Source organism: Coregonus lavaretus (genome assembly GCF_964263955.1).
Source record: "Coregonus lavaretus genome assembly, chromosome: 18".
Taxonomy (NCBI): domain Eukaryota; kingdom Metazoa; phylum Chordata; class Actinopteri; order Salmoniformes; family Salmonidae; genus Coregonus; species Coregonus lavaretus.
This window is the reverse complement of record NC_140005.1, coordinates 33,731,304-33,748,279: the sequence shown is the minus strand read 5'-3', so window position 1 is coordinate 33,748,279 and position 16,976 is coordinate 33,731,304. Positions and strand designations below refer to the sequence as shown.

The 16,976-nt window shown below is 43.5% G+C and overlaps 1 protein-coding gene across 1 annotated transcript in view; it reads right to left on the bottom strand.

The window, feature by feature from the left end:
- Positions 1-16,976, bottom strand: part of sptbn5 (spectrin, beta, non-erythrocytic 5) — a gene marked incomplete at its 5' end in the record, with an annotated part of 56,203 nt that overhangs the window by 8,929 nt on the left and 30,298 nt on the right. Inside the window, 19 exons of the mRNA XM_084181902.1 lie at positions 1,217-1,354; positions 1,600-1,746; positions 3,317-3,407; positions 3,550-3,722; positions 3,858-3,935; positions 4,101-4,289; positions 4,486-4,648; positions 6,077-6,198; positions 10,465-10,578; positions 10,775-10,889; positions 11,098-11,216; positions 11,399-11,494; positions 11,859-12,050; positions 12,418-12,573; positions 13,382-13,573; positions 15,219-15,323; positions 15,499-15,648; positions 15,986-16,189; positions 16,443-16,622. Of these exons, the coding sequence (XP_084038028.1) occupies positions 1,217-1,354; positions 1,600-1,746; positions 3,317-3,407; positions 3,550-3,722; positions 3,858-3,935; positions 4,101-4,289; positions 4,486-4,648; positions 6,077-6,198; positions 10,465-10,578; positions 10,775-10,889; positions 11,098-11,216; positions 11,399-11,494; positions 11,859-12,050; positions 12,418-12,573; positions 13,382-13,573; positions 15,219-15,323; positions 15,499-15,648; positions 15,986-16,189; positions 16,443-16,622 (2,724 nt within the window). The remainder of the gene's footprint in view (positions 1-1,216; positions 1,355-1,599; positions 1,747-3,316; positions 3,408-3,549; positions 3,723-3,857; positions 3,936-4,100; positions 4,290-4,485; positions 4,649-6,076; positions 6,199-10,464; positions 10,579-10,774; positions 10,890-11,097; positions 11,217-11,398; positions 11,495-11,858; positions 12,051-12,417; positions 12,574-13,381; positions 13,574-15,218; positions 15,324-15,498; positions 15,649-15,985; positions 16,190-16,442; positions 16,623-16,976) is intronic.

Genomic DNA, 16,976 nt, shown 5'->3' with positions numbered 1-16,976 from the left:
TTCTTGCTTTATAATTTTTTGTTAAAAAGCTTTTTTTATTTTTTCCGACCATTTTAATGGAAAGCTATAAAAGTAAGGTACTTAATTGTTACCCAGAAATGATTTGATATTGAGACAAAAACAGCTGCATTGGGCCTTTAAAGCAGAATGCTTTATTATTTTACCTGGAGGGGATGTTGTCTCTGCAAATACACTACATGACCAAAAGTATGTGGACACCTGCTCGTCGAACATCTCATTCCAAAATCATGGACATTAACATGGAGTTGGTCCTCCCTTTGCTGCTATAACAGCCTCAACTCTTCTGGGAAGGCTTTCTACTAGATGTTGGAACATAGCTGCGGGTACTTGCTTCCATTCAGCCACAAGAGCATTAGTGAGGTCGGGCACTGATGTTGGGCGATTAGGCCTGGCTTGCAGTTGGTAGCGTTCTCCTGACATCCGCCAAACCCAGATTCGTCCGTCGGACTTCCAGATGGTGAGCGTGATTCATCACGCCAGAGAACGCGATTCCACTGCTCCAGAGTACAATGGCGGCGAGCTTTACACCACTCCAGCCGACGCTTGTCATTGCACATGGTGATCTTAGGCTTGTGTGCGGCTGTTCGGCCATGGAAACCCATTTCATGAAGCTCTCGACAAACAGTTTTTGTGCTGACACTGCTTCCAGAGGCAGTTTGGGAACTCGGTAGTGAGTGTTGCAACAGAGGACAGACGATTTTTACGCAATACGCGCTTCAGCACATGGCGGTCCTGTACTGTGAGCTTATATGGCCTACCACTTCGCAGCTGAGCCGTTGTTGCTCCTAGACGTTTCCACTTCACAATAACAGCACTTACAGTTGACCGGGGCAGCTCTAGCAGGGCAGAACTTTCACAAACTGACTTGTTCGAAAGGTGACATCCTATGACAGTGCCACGTTGAAAGTCACTTAGCTCTTCAGTAAGGCCATTCTACTGCAAATGTTTGTCTATGGAGATTGCATGGCTGTGTGCACCATTTTATACACTTGTCAGCAATGGCGGTTGTGGCTGAAATAGCCGAATCCACTAATTTAAAGGAGTGTCCACATACTTTTATATATATAGCGTATGTGTAGGTGACAAATACAATTAGATTTTATCATGTCATTAAAGTTACATTCTCTTTTTCATAGTATCATCTACTGTATCTATCATCAAAGATGAGTACAATATGTCTATAATGTGCAAATACCTGGTAGGCCTGCTGCAGACGAGATTTCTTCTCTTTACAGTTGTTGAGGAGCTGGTCCCAGCCATGGTTAAGATCCTTCAGCCACGGTTTGATCTTCCCAGGAGTGGAGTGACCCGCTCCTATCATTCTCTCTCCCTCCTGTGGGTGAACATTGACTCAATAACACTTGCCTAGACCAGTCACGGCTAACTTTAACTGTACTGTGAATAACATCTGCCGAGACACTGGTCTCAGAACAGAGGACATTGCAGATTCTATGAAGGACAGAGAGCTATGTTATTCTATCTTAATGTGTATTGAGCTGTCATAAGCAATAGGAAAGTACTGAGATACTACTCTGTGATTAATGTGCATTGAAAGCATTTCTTCAGACTCACACATACCTTAGTAAGAGCGTCAACTCGGTTACGGTTCGCTAAGATCTCAGCCTCAAAGCTCTGGTGTTTCAGTAGTTTGGCCTGGAGGTTGATGGGGTCTCTCCAGCTTTCATCCAGGGCCACTGCATTCCTCTCATTGAGCCACGAGCACACCTGCAGGTTTCAGTTATCACACATTACTTTACAGGTTTCAGCTATCAGACATTACTTTACATGTTCAAGTTATTACACATTACTTACAGTGCCTTCAGAAAGTATTCATACCACTTGACTTACTCCACATTTTGTGTTACAGCCGGAATTCAAAATTGATTAAATAGATTTGTTTTCTCACCCATCTACACACAATACCCCATAACGACAAAGTGAAAACATGTTTTTAGAAATGTTGGCAAGTTTATTGAAAATGAAATACAGAAATATCTCATTTACATAAGTATTCACACACACCGTTGCTATGAATCTTCAAATTAAGCATCCAATTTACTTTGATCATCCTTGAGATGTCACTACCACTTGATTGGAGTCCACCTGTGGCCAATTAAATTGTTTGGACATGATTTAGAAAGACACACACCTGTCTTTATAAGGTTCCACAGTTGACAGTGCATGTCAGAGCAGAAACTATACCATGAAGTCCAAGAACCTGTCCGTAGATCTCCGAGATAGAATTGTAATGAGGCATATATCTGGGGAAGGATATAAAACCATTTCTAGAGTGTTGAAAGTTTCCAAGAGCACAGTGGTCTCCATCATTGGGAAATTGAAAAAATATAGAACTACCCAGACACTGACTAGAGCTGGCCGTCCGACCAAACTGAGCAACCGGGAAAGAAAGACCTTGGTCAGGGAGATGACCAAGAACCCAATGAACACTCTGACAGAACTACAGAGTTCCTTGGCTGAGATGGGAGAACCTGCCAGAAGGACAACAGTCTCTACAGCACTTCATCAATCTGGACTTTATAGAAGAGTGGCCAGACGGAAGCCACTCCTGAGAAAAAGGCACATGCCAGCACGCCTGGAGTTTGCAAAAAGGCATGTGAAAGACTCTGAGATAACAAGGCAAAAGATTCTGTGGTATGATGAGACAAAAAGTTAACTCTTTGGCCTGATTGCAAAGCGCTATGTCTGGAGAACCAGGCACAGCTCATCACCCATCGAACACCATCCCTACCATGAAGCATGGTGGTGGCAGCATCATGCTATGGGGACGCTTTTCAGCGGCAGGGACTGGAAGACAGGAAAGGATAGAGGGAACAATGAATACAGGCAAATCCTTGATGAGAACCTGCTTCATAGTGCAAACAACCTTAGACTGGGACAAAGATTTACGTTCCAACAGGACAATGACCCCAAGCTTACAGCCAAAGCAACGCTGGGATGGCTTCAGAACGAGAATGTGAAAATCCTTGACATGAATCCCATTGAACATCTGTGGAAAGACTTGAAGATTGCTGTTCACTGCCACTCCCAATCTAATTTAACAGAACTTGAGAAAAGCTACAGGGAAGAATGGGCGAAAATCCCCAAATCCAGAAGTGCAAAGCTGATACAGACATACCCAAGATGACTCAAAGCTGTAATCGCCGCCAAAGGTGCTTCTACAAAGTATTGACTCAGGGGTATACTTATGTTTTAGTCTTGCATACCAGCCTCATAGACCCACACTAACATTGAGTTGGTTAAAGCGGACTCATCAAGCAGACCCAACTTCTCATACCTCATAGCTGCTACCCAGGAACTTCTGGAGTTGTAGAGATTCTTCCAGAGCCTTCCGGCGAACCTTACTCATTTCCAACAGTTTTCCTTTTCTGGAGAGAGGCATAGTTTTTGAGTCAGGTATAGCACACAAAGGCAGAATAAATCATTTCATACACCAAACAATCTCTTTGTATATAGACAGTCTTTGAAAACAGGGAAATATTTGGCACTTAGTTCATTGCTGGCTTCTACCTGAGCAGCACAGACTTGCTCTTGCTCTTGATATTGTCTGAGTCAAAGTGTTTCTGCTGGATCAGCTGTTGGGCGAACCGCTCCACTCCTTCCACCTGCTCCATCTGAGCATCCAGGGTGTTCTCAAACAGGGCTTGCTTTCTCTGGAGGGTCTCCACGTCAGATAGAGAACTCTGCAATAACCAATAAACGTCCCAATTTAAACAACACATATCTGATAAAGGCTTAATGAAGCCTTCATAAGTCCTTTAAAAGGCCTACATAAATTCTTCACACACAATTTATGAGCAAATGCATTGAGTTCCTACCCCAAGGTCTTCATTAGCCAGAAAGGCCTCCTTGTTACTCAACCAGCTCTCACTCTGATCCATGTAGCCAAGGAATATCTGAAATGAAAACGAGATTTAGGTAACTTTTGTTATTCATTTGACCCTTATTTTATTAGGTACGTTGACTGGCAATAAAAAATAAATAAGCAGGAAAACATGCCTAATGTTAGATGAGCTACATTCACAACATGAATAGTACAAATGTCTCCAAGTTAGGGTTACCTGTAGGCCTAGAGCCTGATCCAGAGTCTTCTTCCTGTCCTGCCAGGTCTGGCTCAGACCCATTTTGGCCTCTTCCAGCTTGGTCAGAGACTTCTTGATCTCTGATGATGAGCTGTGTCCAGACTTTACCAGACTCAGGCCAAAGTCTCTAACAGAGTCGATACGCTCCCCCCGTGCATCAATCTCAGTCTAGAACACATAAACACGTTTAATCTCTTCCGGAAACTTAAGTTTGCAATTTTACTGGGTCTTATAGGAGGTTGAAATTTGGGGGGGATTTTGTTGTCCTTTATTTAACGTCACAAGGTTGAAAACCTATTTTCCTAGGGCGACCTAGAAAGATAGCCATCAAAATATTAACTTGAATATCATAATCATTAGTCACCTTCCAATCTTGATGTTCTACTATGAATCGCTCTGCCTCGTTCTTGCTCTTGGGCAGGCCTTTCTCTCCCATCTCAGAGCTCTGCTTCAGGGTCCAGTCCAGTAGGAGGCGCTGGTTAGCCTTGAAAAGCTGCAGCTGGTGAGCCTCCTGCAGCCTCTCCTTCCTGTAACATCACTTCCTGTTAGTCTCTCTGCAGCTTCCCCAAAACCCATAATAATGCAAGAGGAAGTATATGGTGTCCTCTCAGCGCACACACATCTATACTGTCATAATGACTTGAATAATGATTCCATTGTGTCAGTTTTGCAAGATCAAAGTACACTATATATACAAAAGCATGTGGACACCCCTTCAAATTAGTCGATTTGGCTATTTCAGCCACAACCGTTGCTGACAGGTTTATAAAATCGAGCACACAGCCATGCAATCTCCATAGACAAACATTGGCAGTAGAATGGCCTTACTGAAGAGCTCAGTGACTTTCAACGTGGTACCGTCATAGGATGCCACCTTTCCAACAAGTCAGTTCGTCAAATTTCTGCCCTGCTAGAGCTGCCCCGGTCAACTGTAAGTGCTGTTATTGTGAAGTGGAAATGTCTAGGAGCAACAATGGCTCAGCCGCGAAGTGGTAGGCCCCACAAGTTCACAGAACAGGACTGCCGAGTGCTGAAGCGCGTAAAAATCGTCTGTCCTCGGTTGCAACACTCACTAACGAGTTTCAAACTGCCTCTGGAAGCAATGTCAGCACAAGAACTGTTCGTCGGGAGCTTCATGAAATGGTTTTCCATGGCCGAGCACAAGCCTAAGATCACCATGTGCAATGCCAAGCATCGGCTGGAGCGGTGTAAAGCTCACCTCCATTGGACTCTGGAGCAGTGGAAACACGTTCTCTGGAGTGATGAATCATGCTTCTCCATCTGGTAGTCCGACGGACGAATCTGGGTTTGGCGGATGCAAAGAGAATGCTACCTGCCCCAATGCATAGTGCCAACTGTAAAGTTTGGTGGAGGAGGTTAAATGGTCTGGGGCTGTTTTTCATGGTTCGGGCTAGGCCCCTTAGTTCCAGTGAAGGGAAATCTTAACCCTACAGCATACAATGATATTCTAGACGATTCTGTGCTTCCAACTTTGTGGCAACAGTTTGGGGAAGGCCCTTTCCTGTTTCAGCATGACAATGCCCCAGTGCACAAAGCGAGGTCCATACAGAAATGGTTTGTTGAGATCAGTGTGGAAGAACTTGACTGGCCTGCACAGAGCCCTGACCTCAACCCCACTGAACACCTTTGGGATGTATTGGAACGCCAACTGCAAGCCAGGCCTAATTGCCCAACAACAGTGCCCGACCTCACTAATGCTCTTGCGGCTGAATGGAAGCAAGTCCCTGCAGCAATGTTCCAACATCTTGTGGAAAGCCTTCCCAGAAGAGTGGAGGCTGTTATAGCAGCAAAAGGGGAACCAACTCCATATTAATGGCCATGATTTTGGAATGGGATGTTCGACGAGCAGGTGTCCACATACTTTTGGTCATGTAGTGTATCACGTTGGGAAGGGGTACATCTTTTCAGGATATTTCAGTTATTATTTGCAACACCTGAGTTTAACGTCCTTCTCCAGCTTCACAAGGCCGGTTTTGACCTCTTTCTGCTTTTTGCTCAGTTTGTCGGCCATCACAGACTGGGCTTTCAGGCGGTCAGCGGTGTCCTTTTCCAGTGCCTGGCAAATCAACACAAGATCAGGATGCAATTAGTTGATCTTTCAGATATTCAATTCAGTTCAATTTTCTGTTTCACTCTAAAACGCATTACAGTGTATCAGGTGGGGGGGGGGGGGGGATATGGGGGATTGGAAGTGATGCAGACAATTACATTGACTGAAAGCCCAGTCTGTGATATATAGATACATATATATATATATATATATATATATATATATATATATATATATATATATATATATATATATATATATATATATATATATATATACACACATATATATATAGATATATATATATATACACACACACACACACACACACACACACACACACACACACACACACACACACCCTTTACATTTTTTTATTTCCCTTTATTACTTTCCAACCCCACCACCCCTTCCCTAATTGGAGTAAACTAGTGAACTACAATGCTTAGGACTCTACTTCCAGCTTATTCATACTATATACATTTTATGGACACAGTCAATTTTACAATAATTATATTTTGTTAGTTTTTACTCCTGAACTTCCTCTACCCTCAACCTCTCCGATCATTTTCATGATGTCCATCCGGTTTGCTTCTATATGCCATATCTTTCTAACCGTGCTCTTTCACAAAAGCTCTCAAACTATAACCTATATACTTATTATGGACACAGTATGCTTTACACTAGTTATCTTGTTGTTATTAGTTGTTATTAGTCCCATCCTTCAGCTCCATTCAACATCTCCCATCTATCTCTTAACACCATCCATATTGGATTTCTATTTGCCATATATTTTTCAACTGTATTGCATGTTAAATGTGCAACCAGAGGAAAAACAACTCTAGACCACCTTTACTCCACACACAGAGACGTATACAAAGCTCTCCCTCGCCCTCCATATGGCAAATCTGACCATAACTCTATCCTCCTGATTCCTGCTTATAGGCCAAAACTAAAGCAGGAAGCACCAGTGACTCGGTTAATAAAAACGTGGTCAGATGACGCAGATGCTAAGCTACAGGACTGTTTTGCTAGCACAGACTGGAACATGTTCCGGGATTCTTCAGATAGCATTGAGGAGTACACCACATCAGTCACTGGCTTCATCAATAAGTGCATCGATGATGTCGTCCCCACAGTGACCGTACGTACATACCCCAACAAGAAGCCATGGATTACAGGCAACATCCGCACTGAGCTAAAGGGTAGAGCTGCCGCTTTCAAGGAGCAGGACTCTAACCCGGACGCTTATAAGAAATCCCGCTATGCCCTCAGACGAACCATCAAACAGGCAAAGAGTCAATACAGGACTAAGATTGAATCGTACTACACCGGCTCTGACGCACGTCGGATGTGGCAGGGCTTGAAAACTATTACAGATTACAAAGGGAAGCACAGCCGCGAGCTGCCCAGTGACACAAGACTTCTAGATGAGCTAAACTACTTCTATGCTCGCTTCGAGGCAAGCAACACTGAAGCATGCATGAGAGCACCAGCTATTCCGGATGACTATGTGATCACGCTCTCCGTAGCCAATGTGAGTAAGACTTTTAAGCAGGTCAACATTCACAAGGCCGCAGGGCCAGACGGATTACCAGGACGTGTACTCCGAGCATGTGCTGACCAACTGGCAAGTGTCTTCACTGACATTTTCAACATGTCCCTGACTGAGTCTGTAATACCAACATGTTTCAAGCAGACCACCATAGTCCCCGTGCCCAAGGACACTAAGATAACCTGCCTAAATGACTACCTACCCGTGGCACTGACGTCTGTAGCCATGAAGTGCTTTGAAAGGCTGGTCATGGTTCACATCAACACCATTATCCCAGAAACCCTAGACCCACTCCAATTTGCATACCGCCCCAACAGATCCACAGATGATGCAATCTCTATTGCACTCCACACTGCCCTTTTCCCACCTGGACAAGAGGAACACCTACGTGAGAATGCTATTCATTGACTACAGCTCAGCATTCAACACCATAGTGCCCTCAAAGCTCATCACTAAGCTAAGGATCCTGGGACTAAACACCTCCCTCTGCAACTGGATCCTGGACTTCCTGACGGGCCGCCCCCAGGTTGTAAGGGTAGGTAACAACACATCTGCCACACTGATCCTCAACACGGGGGCCCCTCAGGGGTGCGTGCTCAGTCCCCTCCTGTACTCCCTGTTCACCCATGACTGCATGGCCAGGCACGACTCCAACACCATCATTAAGTTTGCCGACGACACAACAGTGGTAGGCCTGATCACCGACAACGATGAGACAGCCTATAGGGAGGAGGTCAGAGACCTGGCCGTGTGGTGCCAGGATAACAACCTCTCCCTCAACATGACCAAGACAAAGGAGATGATTGTGGACTACAGGAAAAAAAAGAGGACTGAGCACGCCCCCATTCTCATCGACGGGGCTGTAGTGGAACAGGTTGAGAGCTTCAAGTTCCTTGGTGTCCACATCACCAACAAACTATCATGGTCCAAACACACCAAGACAGTCGTGAAGAGGGCACGACAAAGCCTATTCACCCTCAGGAGACTGAAAAGATTTGGCATGGGTCCTCAGATCCTCAAAAAATTATACGGCTGCACCATCGAGAGCATCCTGACTGGTTGCATCACCGCCTGGTATGGTAACTGCTCGGCCTCCGACCGCAAGGCACTACAGAGGGTAGTGCGTACGGCACAGTACATCACTGGGGCCAAGCTTCCTGCCATCCAGGACCTCTATACCAGGCGGTGTCAGAGGAAGGCCCTCAAAATTGTCAAAGACTCCAGCCACCCTAGTCATAGACTGTTCTCTCTGCTACCGCACGGCAAGCAGTACCGGAGTGCCAAGTCTAGGTCCAAAAGACTTCTCAACAGCTTCTACCCTTAAGCCATAAGACTCCTGAACAGCTAATCATGGCTACCCGGACTATATGCACTGCCCCCCCACCCCCACCCCCATCTTTTTACCTGCTGCTACTTTGTTTATTATTTATGCATAGTTCCTTTAACTCTACCCACATGTACATATTACTTCAACTACCTCAACTAGCCGGTGCCCCCGCACATTGACTCTGCACCGGTACCCCCCTGTATATATAGCCTCCCTACTGTTATTTTATTTTAGCTATTTTTTTCTCAACACTTTTTTGTTGTTGTTTTATTTTACTTTTTTATTAAAAAATAAATGCACTGTTGGTTAAGGGCTGTAAGTAAGCATTTCACTGTAATGTCTGCACCTGTTGTATTCGGCGCATGTGGCCAATAAAATTTGATTTGATGTTTCACAAAAGTTCTGAACCCTTCTATTCTCATTGTTTCTACAGATTGTAAATTGAAAATAATTTTTTTTGCTAAAAGTATTGTTATATTATTGATCGATTGACTGACTTTTCAGATCACCCAGTAGTGCTATCTGCAGGGTTAGCTCCAGGTAAATATTGCAATCCTTCAGCCATTCCTGGACCTGTGACCAAAAACACGCTACAAATGGAAAGTACCAAAACAAATGATCTAATGATTCTGTCTCTTCGCAGCAAAATCTGCAGAGCTGGGAAGATTGTATCCCCCATATAAATAACATTCTATTGGTAGTAAGAATTTTGTATAATAATTTAAATTGAAAAATTCTACGTTTTGAATCCGGCGTCGTTTTGCGTATCAGTTCATAAACACTATGCCATGGAATCGGAACGTCAAAAATCTCTTCCCAACTATTTTGCAATCTATATAGGACGGCTGTCAATCCTTTGGTCCTTAAATGAAACTGGTATACTTTTTTATTTATCACAATTTTCTTTAACCAATTATGTTCTTTAATGCAGGGCTGACAGACAAGTTCCTTACTTTTTCCCCCTTCCAGTTTCCTCTTCCATTTTTACAGTAATGCTGCAATTATTTGGTTGTAATTTTGGGTAGAGCAGACATTTCCATATGTTTTTGTTAGCTGCAGGTGCGACATAACTCCACCAGTCCTACCTATGATATCATTTACGAAGATTTTAACCACAATATTTGTTGCATTATTTGTTCTGTCGTTTCTGGAGGATTACATTGAAAATGCAATCAACTTTCTATGGCTTGTGATATTTGGGAGATGATTTCCTTTTCAAATAATTGAAAGTGAGAGGTTGTAATCTGAATAAAGGGAAAAAGGCCATTCTTGAACATGGGGTGACACAATCTTACTAATTTGCTAGAGAACCAGTTCGGATTTAAGTATAACTTTTGTATGACTGAAGCTTTTAGTGATCGGTCTAATGCTTTAATATTGCTTCTCTCACCTTGCCCCTTTCCTGTATGACTCCAGCCTCGCGTTCAGTCTCCTCATGGCGTCGTATCAGATTCTCCACACTCTCCACATCCCAGCCACAGTCCTGGCCTTGCAGCAGCTGCATCTACAATAGGAATCCCAGCAGATAGGAATTAAATACAATATGATGTGGACATGCTTTCAAGACAACAAGGGTGTATACTCTGAAATACTGTACTCTGAAACTCTTCTTATGACATCTGTTACAGTAAGTCATACATAAGAGACTATTAATATTAAGTGGGTTTTATAGAGAAGGGTTAAGATGAAGCCCTTCCAACCTTCTCATTGGCTCTCTCCCGGACTTCATCCAGTTCTCTGATTAGAGAGTGGATCACCAGCGCTGCCTCCAGCTTCTTCTTATAGCTGCTCAGGTTGCCATGGAACTTACTCCATCTGATGGAAGGTGTGGTGAAAAGAAAATGGGTTAGAGCAGATTTAAAAAAGTGGAAATTAATTATACTACAGTATGTGTACATTACAACTTTTCTGGTTGAATAAAGGCAATTGAACCTGTGAGCTGTGGAAATAGTTTTCCTCTTGAAGGACAAACATCACCACAGTCATCATCATCAACTAATTTTTTCAGTAGGTTGGGTGTCACCTGTCATTAAGCTGCTGTCTGCGCTGTTTCACAGTGGCCAGCTCGTCACTGTTCTGCCTCTCCAGCCGAGCAGCCAGGTTGTTGATGGCCTTGATGTGAGCATCGTCCACTGTGACTTCCTGAAATAAAAAACACACTCAATTAAATTGTATGGGAAGACTTGAGCAGTGACCAAAAATACATAATTGACCAATTCTCCTTCTTGATAAGGGTCACTAAACTCACCCAAAGTTCCAAGACCAGCAGTGTTGGAAAACGCTAGCACTGTACATGTCCTATGTTCGTTCAGAAACAAACTCACCCCAGAGCCTGATCCTCTAAACTCATTGAGTTTCTTCAGCAGCTGGAGCCCATGCTCATAGTCTGTGCCAACATCCCCTATGTTTATCATCACCTCCTGAAAAAGACCAGAAAAAAAGTATAAAAAGCCATCAGAATTTTTTTTTTTTCCATGTATGTTTTATATTATCAATATGCAAGACATGCTGATAACCACTGATATCGTGGTAGCTCATGCATTCTTCTCGGAATCCAAAGTTTTGTGGGTGCATTCTCATCTAAAGTCTCACGCTGCCATACTGCCTACTCTTCAAAGTTCCATCACCCATTGCTCTTCTAGGTGGTATGCTCTGACAAAAGGTTGTTGTTGACTGAAGCTTGGCACATTTAAGACTGAAACTTGCATCTAATTCAAATGTGCAGAGACTTCTTTTCATAGCTCTTCTAGGACTCCTTCATTGATTGTTCTTGTCCATTCTTACCTTCTGTCTGATCCAGACCTCTACCTGGTCCACCTTCTGCAGGAACTCCAGGAAGTCTCTGTTGTCTTCTAGAACCTTCCCCCTGGCGGCCACGGCTAGCTTCAGCTCCTCCCAGTGTTTCTCCAGAGCTGCAGCACTACGACGAACCTCCTGGGACTTAGGGTGATGCAGAGACACCAGCTCCTCACCAGCCTAGGCCAGCACAGGGGTCAGTTTGAATCAGTTGAAACATTGATACATGAATCTCTATGACATATTATGACTTATTACAAGACATTATAAAGGCTCATACATGCTTATAAGAAGTTATAAAGGATTATAAGGATGGTCCTCTGTAGCTCAATTGGTAGAGCATGGCGCTTGTAACGCCAGGGTAGTGGGTTCGATCCCCGGGACCACCCATACGTAAAAATGTATGCACACATGACTGTAAGTCGCTTTGGATAAAAGCGTCTGCTAAATGGCATATTATTATTATTATTTAAGTGTTACTGAATTATGTACTGTAGTTATCCCTGACAATAAACCCTCCCCAGTGTATTTTAATAACAGCTCATACCAGCTGCACTGAGTCAATGATTCTGCTGTGGGAGAGAATCTCTGCCTCGAAGACTTGATGTTTCTGGAGCAGCTTCATCTTGGTCTGCAGGTTGCTCAGGTCCACCTTGGAGTCATCCTGCATCTTCTGCATACGCTCCAACACCCACTCCTCAGCCTGGACCAAAGACAGAGACAGACAACATGGCTCCATCTACCACAGGCAGACCTTGGTTCAAATAGTAATTATTTTCTATAATTATTTATCTCTAAATACTCCATCTACACTTGATTGAGCTTTCCTGGCGCAAGGGAACTAATGGACTAGTCTCAAAGTGCAAGCCCATCTGGCATTCCAGGCCAGCCAGGCTCAATCAAAGGCTGAAAGTAGTTGAAAGAAAACAAATAGCATTTGAATCATTGACGTATAAAAGAACTAGAGACTGCTTCCAAGATGGCCGACCGTAGTTTTCAACGTAATCTACTCACATTCGCATACGCCGTTTCGTGTTTGTTGACATCTTTCTTACTGCGTCTGCGCACTAGCACTCAGTGCACACTGGACAGACAGCAGTATCGCGCGAACATGCTCTGGGAACTCTGTCAGAGCGTGCTAAGCACGTGGACAGCTAAACAAGCCAACTGGCACTTCCCCTGGTTAGCTGGGCTCATGACGTCAGAGCATGAATATAAAATGTTACTATCTTCAGCTGTGAGTGATGGAAAAAGAATTGGCCTCAGCTACAATTATTTAAATAAAGTTTGTGCACAAAGGTGATGACTAAAGTGTCTTATTAGGAATTTTCAAATGTGACTTTTCTATGGGGCCGTCTATAGGAATTGTCTTTCTGGGCCAGACATCAGTTAAACTGCAGTACCGAAGCAAAACCGTAGGTGCAGTCAAAAGTGTGCTTCTGGCCCGGAACCCTGGCCCCTTGATTTGAACCCATGTCTGACCACAGGTGATGTGTGGTACTGTACAGTACCTCAGCAGCATTGCGGTTGAAGATGCAGAGCAGCCTGGAGATGGCCAACTCCTCTCTGCGTTTGATTGACAGCCCCTTAATCCTGCTTCGCCTCTCCAGGAGGGCCTTCAGCTTGCTGTGGATGCGGCCGGCTTTCTCACGACTGAAGTCTTCCTTCTTCAGTCTCTCAGCAAGGTCCTTCAGCAATGATATCTAAAGAGCAATGACAGTGCCGTGGTTGAACAGGCTGAGACACATACACATAACACTTGATAGTGTATGTTTTAACATAGATTATTAAATTACCATGTTCTTCATTTATTTCTTTGGACAATGTTCACACTAAAAGCACCAACGGTGTCAAAAATGGATCAAACCTTTCGTAATTTAAATGTTTTGTTGTTGATCCTACTGAAATATTAGGACTTTGTCAAGCAACTTGTTACCAACAAAAATAAACAAATGTACCATGATTTCTGTGTTAATATGGAGGAATGAAAAATACTCTCTTTTGTATACTCGTGGTGCCTGAAAATGTGGACTCAATAGTAAACTTTGTGATAAAAGCACCAAATTTGGCACAGAGGTAGATGCATGTACCCTGAAAATACATATTATATAAACGTAATATGTAAAGTGTTGGTCCCATGTTTCATGAGCTGAAATAAAAGATCCCAGAAATACACACAAAAAGCTTATTTCTCTCAAATGTTGTGCACAAATTTGTTTACATCCCTGTTACTTAACATTTCTCCTTTGCCAAGATCATCCATCCACCTGACAGGTGTGGTATATCAAGAAGCTGATTAAACAGCATGATCATTACACAGGTGCACCTTGCGCTGGGGACAATAAAATGCCACTCTAAAATGTGCAGTTTTGTCACATAACACAATGCCACAGATGACTCAAGTTGAGGGAGTGTGCAATTGGCATGCTGACTGCAGGAATGTCCACCAGAGCTGTTGCCAGATAATTTAATGTTCATTTCTCTACCATAAGCCGCCTCCAATGTCGTTTTAGAGAATATGGCAGTACGTCCAACCGGCCTCACAACCGGCCTCACAACCGCAGACCACATGTAACCATGTCAGCCCAGGACCTCCACAGCTGATGAAACTGAGGAGTATTTCTGTCTCTAATAAAGCCCTTTTGTGGGGAAAAACTCATTCTGATTGGCTGGCTCCCAGTGGGTGGGCCTATGCCCTCCTAGTCCCACCCATGGCTGTGCCCCTACGCAGTCAAGTGAAATCCATAGTTTAGGGCCTAATTAATTTATTTCAATTCATTGTTTTTCCAAGTTGTGATTATCATCTTTCAGATGCAATTGGAATGGAGTTGATAGCCCATAGCGTTCCAAAGTTAGTTAAAAGTGTGATGGCACCGGTGCCCATATTGCCTATACAGCCAATATCGATGACCATTTTAGGTGGTACCGGTATGTCAGATTAGCTCAATCGCCACATTTCTCAGCCTCTGAGTACCACAAAAACAACACTTTGAATGAATAACAGACAAATGTTCATAACAAGTGGCCATGGATGAAATTGATCAAAATATCTGTTCAAATCATGAAAAACATAAACATGTCTATTTTGATACATTACATTTTTTTTGACTATAAATGTGTAATTTAATAAAATATATGCTTATATGGGGGAATTTAAACTATTTACTAAAAATAAAGTGTTACTGCTTGACATACAGTGTCTCTTTGACATTATTACCACAGTATCTCTTTGAAATTATTACCAATTGTATCTCTTTGAAATTACTAATTACCAAAAATGATAACAGTTGGCGCTTTTAAGCTAAAATTGTGCACTTCACAGACATGGATGATTGAAGAAATTCAGACCTTGTCCTCCTGAGTGCTGAGGAGTTTCTCAAAGGCTTCATGGCGTTTTATGAGTCCCTCTGTCTCATCAACTGACGTCCCCAGATCACTGTTCTTCAGAAGGATCTGGAAGGAAAAACAAGAAGTTGGGGGCATTCAAAACATGTACATGTACTGCAGCATAGGAAAACATTTGTTTTGCTCAAAGTGGATTTAAATTGCACCGTCAGGGGCTTGCACTGCCAATGTGAGTCTTGAAACAGAGCATATATTATTTGATTGACCAACTTTGACCTCTGACCTCTTGTGAGTTGGTGATCTTCTCCATGCTCGCTGTGTCCCTGTAGAAGACCTGTTCCAGATGGGTCCCCTCCAGGCCCCTCTGTTTCCTCTCCCAGTGGCCATGAAGTGAGTCCCTCTCCTCCTGTAGACCACTCAGCTTATCCTGGACCTGGTAGGAGGAAGACACCACACATTGCCAGCTTATTTAGGTACCATTCATGTAATTCCAACTCTCTAATCTTGTATGTATTCAAGCCTCAGAATGCTGGGACAGTAGAAAATATTTGCGCAGAAAACATTGAGACATATATAGGAATACAGGGTATATATATGCTCATACAGGGTGTGTATTCAATTTGTGTGTAATTCTGCTGCAACTGAATTGTGTTTCTGTGACAATAAAGATCTATTAAATTGAATACATTTTACATTTTTAGTCATTTAGCAGACGCTCTTATCCAGAGCGACTTACAGTTAGTGAGTGCATACATTATTTTTATTTATACCTCTCTGGCGTTGTGTCTGTCCTGCTCCTGCAGCTCCTGCCCCATGGCCACTGCCTGGTCGTAGGTCTCCTCCCGGGCCACGATCTCAGCCCACAGCTGCTGGTGCTGGGCCAGGTGCAGGTCACAGGTGGCCACGTCTCTAATAGACTCCTCCGCTGTCATCCCACTCAGCACCTGGGCACACCACAGAGCATAGTCCTGGACCTAGAACACCAAAATAGATTGACGTTAAAACCAACATACAATACATCATGTAATATCCAAATCAATCAGTGTAACAAGAACTAGGAAACTCTTAATGCTGATTTCCTAGACTCAAATTAAGTCTACCTCTGGACTAAAAAGGACGCTCAATGTAGAATCGCCATTGACAGTGCTTATTAGTCCAGGTAAAGGCTCAGAGAGAGCAAACTGAAATGGTGTCTCTAATGGTAACTATAGAGTTTAAGTCAGTTACCGTGTTGAGGAAAAGGTAGCGTTGGCGTGCCCGTTTGAGGTCTCCCTCCCTCTGGTCCATGTGGAGGCGCAGCTTCTCCCAGTGCTCCACCACCTCCTGCTGCTGCTCCTGCAGGAGAACCCTCATCTCTGGGGAGCACAGGTTCAGGGTGGAGTCTGCCATATCCAACAGCTCCTGGAGCTAAGAACAACCCATATGATAGGAAGATTCAGAGGAGATGGACAATGAAGACAGGCAGGCAACCACCACAACTGGCCGGAATGGTAATTTGAGCGACCTGTGCGCCACAAGATTGTGTTAGCCCTCTGGGCTAAAACCTAGGCAAGTCTCAGGCAAGGTTACTTATCACACAGGCGTGGCTCACCAAACCACCTCCATTACAGTAACCACTGAGTGAAATATCCTCAAAGCACAGCTTAGAAAGCCGTAGCTCAAGAAAATGGGAGAGTATGTGACAGTTTTAAACAATCTACAGTATAACAGGGCTAAAAAATAGCAAAGTTCTGGGTGAACTGATTCTCATTGATTGTATTG